The sequence below is a fragment of the Choristoneura fumiferana genome, chromosome 25 (genome assembly GCF_025370935.1).
Source record: "Choristoneura fumiferana chromosome 25, NRCan_CFum_1, whole genome shotgun sequence".
NCBI classification, from domain to species: domain Eukaryota; kingdom Metazoa; phylum Arthropoda; class Insecta; order Lepidoptera; family Tortricidae; genus Choristoneura; species Choristoneura fumiferana.
This window is the reverse complement of record NC_133496.1, coordinates 2,848,349-2,859,550: the sequence shown is the minus strand read 5'-3', so window position 1 is coordinate 2,859,550 and position 11,202 is coordinate 2,848,349. Positions and strand designations below refer to the sequence as shown.

Here is an 11,202-nt window from a genome sequence, read left to right as displayed (position 1 = left end):
TGGTATTATAGGTTGAAGTATAATGCCGAGATTCTAAGTGTTTCTATAGTGATGTGTAGAATAACGTCGAGTTCTTTCTGTTTTTTGCTGTCCTTCCGGAGTTCCCAAGGCTTGTGCGTCTCGAAGAAGAGATTGGCGAGGTGTAGTACGTGAACTACTGCGTCCACTGATTTGTAGAACTGGTAGTTGGCGTAGTGATGGGGCACAGGTCTGCAAGTCAGAAAATATGACCATATAGAAGTTGGTCTGTGAGTGAGACAATGTGGTAATTCTCTTGCGTATCAGATTAGAGGCTTAATTTTCACTATTCATTCTTCTTAGTGATGTAAATTATACATGGCTCAGGTACAGTCAGCAGCATTAATATCTGCCACAGCGGAGCGTGCAAAAATATCTGACACGTCCTTCCGGCCCTAGAAATAGAGTCGTATCAGACATTTATGCACGCTTGTTGTGTCAGATATTGGTGCTGGTGACTGTACTGTCGCTACAAATTGAGACTGAGATAAGTAACAAAAAGTGGCCAATATGATTGGCCGATACTTTTTTGGTGGTTGAACATTAGTGGTCGAGATCAGTGAATAACATTCGTAACGGTAACTGGTGCTAACAGTAGTAGTAGTCACCATAATAGTGGTCAAGACTAATGACAACATCAGTGGCCGAGACTAGTGAGTGATCACAAGCAGCTGCGAGATTAGTTGTCAAGTCGTAGCCGAGACTAGTGATCAACAGCAGAGTTCGAGAGAATTATTTTTGTTTTATTCAACTCTTACTCCTACCATCCTCAAAATGGAAAATGTTACTATACTATACGAGACTAGTGACTAGTAACCGAGACTAATATAAATTACGAGTAAATAGCGGGACTAGTAATCAGGGTTCGAAAATATCCAATATTTATTATAAATATCAAAATATCGGATATTTATGATATATATCAAAAGATATATCCATTTTTGTATGAAAGGCATATTATTATTTGTAATAGTAATTGTGTCTTAAGGGCGGTAAATAAGGAATTACGAACGAGAGTCTATTAGAAGCCGGAAGTCGAAGACTGATGGCTTTTAATGAGTCTATGTTCATAATTCTAGTACCGCCCGTGCGACATACAATGTTTTTCATCACTCTTGCGAGTAAAATTGTATATTTGTAAAAGAATACTAATTTTTATCAAAATTGCCGATACGCTGATTGCGCTCTTGGCATCGCAGCATGTGCATGGCGTGCGTGTGCAGCGAGCGCACGGAGCAGCAGCACACCCATTCAGTAACAAACTCATTTACCGTCCTTGGGCTTCATGACATGAAAATGAATACGCGCAATGACTCATTTACCGCCACGGGGTTTTCATGACAAGCACATTAAGGTCGGGGGTTTTATTTGGGGGGTTGCAAACAAGGTAGCCTGCATATTACGACACTGTTTACGAGCAAGTGTGATGAAAAATAAATTAAGTACAATTGTTTCTGCACTTTATCAATTACTTTCATTGTAAAAAATAATAGAATGAACACAACAAAACTTACTCTTTCGTAACGAAATTTTTCTGACACGACTGATGCCATTAACGCCGGCAGAAGTGTTGTCATTAATGCATTAGAACTTACTATTTGGGAGTATCTTTTAACTACTCCAACACCATATACATTTGGGAAGTAGATATAGTCACAGAGGCCAAAAAGTAGCCAAAACTTACTTAATAATATCAAATTTTTAAACCAATTTTTGTATTGATATATATCATAGAAACCATTTGATATATCAAAGTCAAAGTCAAAGTCAAAATATCTTTATTTAATTTAGGCTATAACAAGCACTTATGAATGTCAAAAAAAAACCACCGGTTCGGAAAACCTCTGCTGAGAAGAATCTATATCGGATACATATCCATTGATATATATCCTCGAACCCTGCTAGTAATTGTCTTGACACCGAACAAGTAGCTGTGAGTTGTGGTAGCGTTACCTGGCAGGGTGGCGACGCGGTCCATCAGTAGTGGTAGCGTTACCTGGCAGGGTGGCGACGCGGTCCATCAGTAGTGGTAGCGTTACTGGCAGGGTGGCGACGCGGTCCATCAGTAGTGGGTAGCGTTACCTGGCAGGGTGGCGACGCGTCCATCAGTAGTGGTAGCGTTACCTGGCAGGGTGGCGACGCGGTCCATCAGTAGTGGTAGCGTTACCTGGCAGGGTGGCGACGCGGTCCATCAGTTGTGGTAGCGTTACCTGGCAGGGTGGCGACGCGGTCCATCAGTTGTGGTAGCGTTACCTGGCAGGGTGGCGACGCGGTCCACAGTTGTGGTAGCGTTACCTAGCAGGGTGGAGACGCGGTCCATCAGTAGTGGTAGCGTTACCTGGCAGGGTGGCGACGCGGTCCATCAGTAGTGGTAGCGTTACCTGGCAGGGTGGCGACGCGGTCCATCAGTAGTGGTAGCGTTACCTGGCAGGGTGGCGACGCGGTCCATCAGTAGTGGTAGCGTTACCTGGCAGGGTGGCGACGCGGTCCATCAGTTCCTGGCTGACCTCTGCGCGGCTGCATTGCACGGCCTCGTGCTCGTGCAGCGCGGGGAACTCGCCGCGCGGGTTGAGCGCCGCGCCGCAGCAGCGGGACGCAAGGTTGCCCAGAGTGTCGGCTAGCTCCGAGTTTATCGTATTCAGGAGCTTTGTTTCGCTGTAGTCTGGAAAATGTATTGATGGGAACAAGGGGTGTGCATGGAACACGAATTTATTTCTTTATGTTTTTTTTGCGTTTTTCCATATAAGGGTCATTATTAAAGCATACGACAAAACTCTGTCCTCCTTTTAAAATAATTTTTTGGTAAAAATTACATTTTTAATACAAGCTTTTTTATGCTGACTGCACTTTTTGTTGACTGTACTTGTATTGTCACCCAAACGACATTTGCATACTAAATTTCAAGTTGATGCCATTAACCGTTGAAGAGTTCCCTCCTGTGGAGACGTTCCTGGCCGGGATGTCACTACCAGATTATTCTATTGTCACGCAATTTACATAAGTACCAAATTTCAAGTCACTCCAACCACTGGAGGTTGGTCGAATTTAACTTGCAAGATTTGATTACAGACAGACAGACAGACAACGGGACAGGTGAAACTTGTAAAATACTCACTAGCGTCACTATGCAGCGTAGCCTCTCTCAGCAGGAAGTATCTGAGCGCTTCCTTGCCGACAGCAGCCGTCCGCGGACAAACCACGTTCCCTCGCGACTTGGACATCTTGTTGCCATCCACCGTCCAGTGCGAGTGGCAAACGATCCGGCGCGGCGGGTGCCACTTGACTGCCATTAGGAACGCTGGCCAGTATATGCCGTGGAATCTGTGTTTAAATAAATAAATAACAATAATAAATACATACTAGTCCATACTAATATTGTAAATGCGAAAGTGTGTGTTTGTATGTTGATCCGTCTTTCACGTCGAAGCGGAGCGACGGATCGACGTGATTTTTGGCATACAGATAGTTTAAGGGCCAGAGAGTGACATGGGCTACTTTTTATCCCGGATAATGCACAGTTCCCGAAGGCACAGCGCGCAATAGCCGAATTCCACGCGGGCGAAACCTCGGGCAAAAGCTAGTACATACATTAATATCATGGGACAATTGATACCAAATGATCTAGTCCCAAACTAAGCAAAGCTATTATCAGGCAACGGATAAATATCTAATATATATAAAATTCTCGGGTCAAAAATGTTTGAGACTAAACTCTTTCGAAAATCAAAATATCTTTATTCAATTTAGGTTATAACAAGCACTTATGACCACTCTGTTGAGTAGTATCCTGAATCTGTGTGACAAGGGGGAGGGGGACGGGGGTGCTAAAAATGGTGAACATCGGTGAGACGGCAGTTTCAGCGGTCGTGGTCGAGGGCGTTAAGTGGAATGTAGCCAAAGTATGTAAAAGACTCTGGCCAGCGAAAGCTGTTCACGCATTTTTTACGAAACTTTAATCTGGTATCATTTTTGAGACTGTCAAATTGACATATTGTCATTCTAACCGGGATTAGATAATCTTGATATTTCTGCTTTAAGAAATAAATAAATTATTTTTTGTATAATTCAACCTCCTTACCATCTTCAAACTGGAAAATGTAATAAGATTATGTTAAAATTAAAATGTTAGAAGATATATTCAATGCCAATCTGGTCAATCGGGGACGTTCTGAAGAAAGGTCGGGTCAGGAGTACTCTAAGCCGACGTGCATGCATGAAAAGATTGATGAATGTAGAGGAAGCGAGAGTTGTATGCCAGAATCGTAGCAAGTGGAAGGATGTAGTCTCTGCCTACCCCGTTGGGAAAGAGGCGTGATTTTATGTATGTTTATGTATGTAATCTGGTCAAAATGGTCCAAAGACTGTACGTAAATGGGCACTGACAAAGGTCATAAAATTTACCAAGGTACTACTGCATCATCAACTTTCACACATTACTATAATGAATGTTGATGCAGCTTGAAGTCTCGAGTAAATATAATTTAATATCTGGAAAATTTTAATAAATATCTAAGTATCAACATCGTTTCATCAGTGTACAGTGTTGTCAGCCTCATTTTTTTTTATTTGCCGCTGTTTGTCTGGCACAGCTTTCGTTGGCCATAGTCTAGTTTTTAGTGCATTTAAAACTATTACTTGAGTATATCCTTCCCGACGACTTGTACATCGGCGGGCCAGGCGCGGCCGCGGGCTCTCATAGCGTCCTCGTCAGGGTACCCGACGACAGACAAGTAGTTGATGAGAGCGTCCAACCACACGTAAATGCTTTGCTCTTCATCACCGGGCACCTGCGTAGAGAAAGTTACATTAATGTACGTGTTTGCCCGCGCCTTCGCACGCGTAAATCATTAGCAAGACTCGCAAGAAACGTTGCAAGAGTCAGTGTGGCTCTGCAGAACCGGATCCAGGCTCCGGGCTGATGCCCTGATCACACGTACCGAGTAGAGTGGCGAGAGAGTGTCCTCGGCCGAGTGCTCGGTTCGTGTGTACTATGTGACGAGTACTCGCCGAGCAAAATGGCGAGCGCGCCACTCGGACCCTGGTTTGTTTAATGGGCCAATCACTTTTTTACCGACACTAATCTGTCCGCGACATTTTTCAAACAGTTGCAGAATTTTGTAACTAAACATGTTTTTTTCCCTAATTTAATAGATGGTGTACATGAATACATGCCATCCTACGTAAGTTCAACCTATTAAACCGTGAAATATCTTGTTGGAAGTACGATTTTTTGGTAACGCCAGAGACAATTTTGGTAACGCAGGAGACGCCCAAAGTGTCGGTGAAATAGTTGATTGGCCTAATAGGCCGAGTGCCCACCCCGCACTCTCTCAGCATACCCCCGCGCCGAACTCGCTCGCCACTCGGCAGGTATGAACTCGTTCACTCGCCACTCGCCAGTCAGTAGCGTCGTCGTAGCGAGCGGCCGCGCTACCGCGTATTGGCCACTGTCACCAGGAAATCAAAATGCGTGTAAACACCTACTCGCCCACCCTATTGTCTCGGCCGAGTACCAATTTGCTGTCTCGCCATGCTACTCGGTACGTGTGATCAGGGCATGACAGCGGCCACGCAGAATACGGCACTGTATGTGTCGCGTCTGCATCATTGTCGCAGTCGCCGATGTGGTGGAATACGTCCGCCGGAAGACGTCTTGACGACCGGGTGGCCAAGTGGTCGGAGAACCTGACTAAGAAGCTTGAGGTCCCGGGTTCGATTCCCGGCCGGGGTAGATATTTGTGTGAATAACACGAATGTTTGTTCTCGGGTCTTGGATGTTTAATATGTATTTATCTATATAAATATGTTTTCCGTTGCCTAGTATCCGTAGTACAAGCTTTGCTTAAGTTTGGGACTAGGTCAATGAGGGCTATCGTTTTTTGTCTCACTAGATGGCGCACTGTTGCGTGAGGTTTTTAAGTATGGTTTTGAAAGTCTGTTATTACGGGCGTGAAAACAAAGTATAGATTAAAATCATATTTAAAATCATATTTAAAACCGTACCGTAATATAAATATCGAGCATGCCACAGTGTTGCATAGTCCCCGTTTAGTTCGGAAAAAAGGGAGGACAAAGGTTTCCGAAAGACAAAACTGTCTCAAAACACAGACATTCATTGCCCCGGAACGCATATTTGCCATAATTAATTTCAGATATTGCAAAATATTCACAAAATTATTCTAATTGTAAATAAACCCGCGTAGCTCACCCAAAAACGATGAGATTTGACATTTCGGAGACCTCACGCTACACTAGCGCCTCTAGTGGCGAATTCATACGCGATAGCCCTCATTGGTGACAAGTGTCCCATGATATTTATTTATTTATTTATTATTACCCGAATGGCCCAGTGCACGCGGGCCGCCGGTCTGCTCACGGAGATGTCCGGGATGTAGGTTTCCTTCTCCAGCAACTCTTGCAACTGCTTCTGGAACTTGCTTGGCGTTATTACGCCATCTGTAAGAATTATATATGCAACACTTTATTGCAAACTAGCTTTTGCCCGCGGCTTCGCACGCGTCTAATTTGGAGTAACATAGAGTTACTATCCGGTCAAGTGCGAGTCCGTTTCGCGCACTGTGGCTCAAATAGTGTAAATGCAGGTGAATGAACTTACTTGAAAACATATACCTACCATTTTTCAGCCAATCCCGTAAATGCGTCCGGAAAGCGCTCAGCCGGAACATGTAATTAGATTCTTCTGTCCACTCTACAGGTTGCCCCGATTCGGCTGCCACTTTCACCTGAAATAACATCCTTGTGAACTCAAAACAAGCTCACAGCCTTTTATTAGTTCTCTTTTTGCATGCATTTTTTCTTTTTTTTCATTTTACACGCAACAGAAAAAAAATATTACATTTTTTTAAATTTCTAAGCTGTCTAATTTATATAGGTACTAGCTCTTGCCCGCGGCTTCGCCTGTGTGGAATACGGCTATAAACATCACTACGGCAAAAAATCACGTCGATACGTCGCTCCGTTTCGACGTGAAAGACGGACAAACATACAAACACACACACTTTCGCATTCATAATATTAGTTAGCATGGATTAGTGGATTGTACATAATAGATGAAGAGGTTGAAAAATGGTTTGCAAATGAAACCAGAACTCATAAGCTATACATAAGAATGTTGCAAGGTAAAAGATGTAAACTCAGTTTAAAATACCTGTATTCCATTCCTCATTTCCTCCTTCAGCTGCGCCTCTGGCACGAAAGCCTCGTCGCTGACGCTGTACCAGCCCGCGTAGGCTGCTTTATACACGTATTCACCTTCCACTAGTTTGTTCTGGAACAAACAAGACTATTATGCAGCCGAGAGGCCTAGCGAGACGTGGGACGAGAATTGAAATCGCGCCGACCCATTTCCACCAAAAATTACCATCAAAGATTATATGTGGTGCCACCAGAGTTGAGATAACGCAACGCACAAAAACATGTCATGTAATGATAGTGGGAATTTGACATTCCCTCATTAATTTCAGTATTTCTCCTTTTATATATGCAATCAGTTCATGTAACTATGTATGTAATCATTCACTTCAACTGTCGTGGCACTACCTGTACCGCCCGAGCCGGCGCGAAGACACGCGATAATCGTGTTTTATTATTATTTAAATTATCAGGCAGCCAGTTGGAAGCAACAGATAGGTGCCTGTATCATGTTCCTTGGTCAAGTATTCTTTGTACTGTTAATGTGTTGGTCTAGCCGTTTTTTCTGTAAGTAGGCCGTAAAAGGGCTCCTTTACATGCCACTTTTTTTATACTACCAGCGCTTTTGGAAAAACCATCATTGCCAAGAAAAATGCACCTCAAGAAAATTGGCTGAAAGTCATTTTTGTCAAAACAAAACAAAATACACAATTAGCAATAATATGCCTTTAAAATGAATATTAATTGCAACATTACAACATTAAAGATAAAACTTGCATAAATAATTATAGGGATTCAGTTCAGTGGAAGAGTAGAATGCTTCCGCTGTCAAAAGAAAAATTGAGATGTATCAAGTCTGCAAACTGTCTGTCTTGTTGCAGCAATCCGGCTCATTATTACAATAACAAAAATTCAAATCTCGTTTTGCACATCCTCGCGATTCCATACTGTTTTGAGCTGATGTAAAATACCTTAAGGCTGGTTTTATTGTCATGCTGACCGTCAGTGATAATATAATCATTCACTGACTATAAAAAAAAACAATGATATTATGAATTGGAACAGGTATGATATTCCGTACATTTCTACCCATTGTCCCAGAATAACAATACTTTCATGTGAAGCTATTGATTGAATAGATCTATTATAATAATTAATAGGATGTTTTATATTATCTTTTATGATAATCATCATAAATAAATAAGTACTTATAGGTGCTTCACTTCAAAATTAGTACTATGCTTGAACTTGACAATATTCACTTAATTCACTTATCAAATCAAATATATTTATAGGTATAATGCAAAGAAGCAGTGAAGCGTCAAAAACGCAAACAAATTAAGTAGACACAAATGAAAAGTCTTACAAGTCTCAAGCCAAAACTTTTTGACACCAAATGTTCTGTCAGACACTAATAATTTACATTATAGTGTATTTCTGACATTTTCTGTGTTCTAGATTTAGTAGATATTTGTATGTTTGAGGAAACTGAATCAAGTACCACAATTGTTCCATTGCGCTATTAATGTCATGTTGCCATTTCATACACCTGCCAAAGAAATCATAGCAAAATTGATCATGAAAAGGTTCCACCCCGGTACGTGATTCAGTTTAATCAATGGTACAAAACTTACCCAGAAATGTTTCACCGCAGTCTTATGCCTCTCCTCCGTGGTTCGTATGAAGTCTGTGTACTCCACATTGTAATCTCGGAATACGTTCCTGTACTCATTAGATATGTTGGTGCAATAGTCGAGGAGGGACTGATCAGCTTTTGCTGCAGCTTGCTGTATCTTCGTGCCATGTTCATCAGTGCCTGAAAAAGTTAACTTTTTTCAAATAAATTTTAAATAAATGTCCTACAAAAATCTAATAAGTCTGTCATTAGATTATCAGAAAATATTATTAATTATTATTATTTAAATTATCAGGCAGGCAGTTGCAATATAAAACTATTGGATAAGTATTTTTCTTTTGTTAAATGACTAGAGTTTACTATTCAATCTGGTAGTTATTGAAATTCCGGGATTTTACTAAATTCCCCTGGGAATTCCCAAAATTTATATTGTGGTCTTCATTGAGGTTGAGTTGAATAACTGTCCAAAATTTCAAGACTAACCCAGCAGTTTAAATTTCAAGATTTTATCCCTATCCCGTGGGAATATCAGATTAAAAAGTATCCTTTGGTTCAATCCAGGTTATAAACTAACTTTTTGCCACATTTCATCCAAATCCGTCTAGCCGTTCAACCGTGAAGAAGTAACAAACATACTCACTCACTCACTCACAAACTTTCGCATTTCTAATATTAGTAGGATAGGATATTGTACCAGATAAGTCATCTCAGGCTCAGATCCAACCCTTTATAAAGGTTGTGGTCACAGTCACCCGAAAATCGGCAACGTGCGAGTCAGAGTACAAACACACTCATTAACAGTCATTGATGTCTTATAAACGACTTTTGGATTTGATTATTTCCTTTTTGACGCGCATCAAGACATTGGCCTATCGGTCTCAATAGACCGTGAATGGTGTCCATCACGGTGGATCCTTGTGTCATCTATTGTCTATTTTTCTTTTGTTACCTAATTAAACAAAAAATTATGAAGATATATAAAGATATAAAAATTATGACGACCGGATGGCCAAGTAGTTAGAGAACTTGACTATGAAGCTTGAGGTCCCGGGTTCGATTCCCGGCCGGGTCAGATGTTTGTATGAATAATATGAATGTTTCTTCTCGGGTCTTGGATGTTTAATATGTATTTAAGTATGTATTTATCTATATAAGTATGTTTATCCATAGTACAAGCTTTGCTTACTTTGGGACTAGTCAATTGGTGTCACGTGCCCCATGTTATTTATTTTATTTAGTTAGTTCTGTGTGACGTCACGACGGCTACACTTGTTAGCATGGTGTGACATCATAGTTCCCCCCAATCTCAAACTTTGATGCATATCGGCATCCAATACCAATATTGGATCGGATAATCTGAAAACGCTCTTAGGAAAACTATTCTTAGGTACAAAACTAAACTAAATGACATCCCAATAAGAATAGGCCAGCAAAAGTGGAACTAGTCACAAAAAAATCTATAAAATAGATGAGAAGCAAAGAAATGTAGGTGGACTTAGAAATTGTATCAATACTTATTTTCTGAACCAAGCTATATGTTGTTTTTACCTGTGCTAAATATGATGTTGCAGTCCGGATGGGTTAGTTTTTCGAACCTTTGAATGGCGTCAGCAACTACTGCAGTGTACAAGTGGCCTAAGTGAGGTGCTAAAAATAGAAAGGACACATTTTATTAAATTTCATTTACAGGGGGTGTTTAATAATACACCAGTTTAGGCCATGAATCGGGGAAAAATATGATTTTAATCAAAAAATTAAAGATTTTAAATATGTTTGTTGTGTTCAACTACCTACACCAAAAATAGTCGTACTCTAGGCCCTTAATTAAAATGTAAAAGTAAGAGAACTTACCGGCATTTACGTAGAAAATCGGTGTAGTAACGTAAAAAGGTCTTTTTTGCACCGCAGATGATAACAAACGCAAAGTTAACCGCATATTTGTTTTGGAAAACTTTCCAGGAATAACCTCCGTCCAACGGTTCACGAGAGAAAGGTCACGAGAAATGAATGCAGCTGCGGCTTATCTCTGTCTAGCGGCAATGTAAACTGAATTATGGCGCAAGTGATAAAACCATTACTGCCTGTTTTATTTTCGCGACGGAAATTTATCTTTCAAAAGGAAAACATTTCCACGAGAGCTGGTGAAGAAAACACTTCTAAATAGAATATTCATCGCAAGACTAAAGTATTAGTAGTGATTACGGTACCTTTTTAATTCAGACGGGCTATACAGGCCACGTTTCGGAGTACGCAATTTTGTCTGCTCTGGGTCAAATGTCATTCTGTTGCAAAAGCACCAAAAGCTATTCGAAATTTTTTTCAAAGCCTGATAAGTTGAAAATATAAATGTTTGATTATAATATAATCAAACATTAAAATTAAAAATTGCATAATTG

The 11,202-nt window shown here is 40.8% G+C and overlaps 1 protein-coding gene across 1 annotated transcript in view; it reads right to left on the bottom strand.

The window, feature by feature from the left end:
• Nucleotides 1-10,993, bottom strand: part of MetRS-m (Methionyl-tRNA synthetase, mitochondrial) — a 13,716-nt gene extending 2,723 nt beyond the window's left edge. The window contains exons 1-9 of the mRNA XM_074107412.1: nucleotides 10,658-10,993; nucleotides 10,355-10,453; nucleotides 8,805-8,986; nucleotides 7,187-7,306; nucleotides 6,653-6,761; nucleotides 6,356-6,474; nucleotides 4,654-4,805; nucleotides 3,134-3,339; nucleotides 2,486-2,680 (exon numbers count right to left, since the gene is read on the bottom strand). Of these exons, the coding sequence (XP_073963513.1) occupies nucleotides 2,486-2,680; nucleotides 3,134-3,339; nucleotides 4,654-4,805; nucleotides 6,356-6,474; nucleotides 6,653-6,761; nucleotides 7,187-7,306; nucleotides 8,805-8,986; nucleotides 10,355-10,453; nucleotides 10,658-10,742 (1,267 nt within the window). The 5' untranslated portion in view covers nucleotides 10,743-10,993. The remainder of the gene's footprint in view (nucleotides 1-2,485; nucleotides 2,681-3,133; nucleotides 3,340-4,653; nucleotides 4,806-6,355; nucleotides 6,475-6,652; nucleotides 6,762-7,186; nucleotides 7,307-8,804; nucleotides 8,987-10,354; nucleotides 10,454-10,657) is intronic.
• Nucleotides 10,994-11,202: the final 209 nt, after the last annotated feature.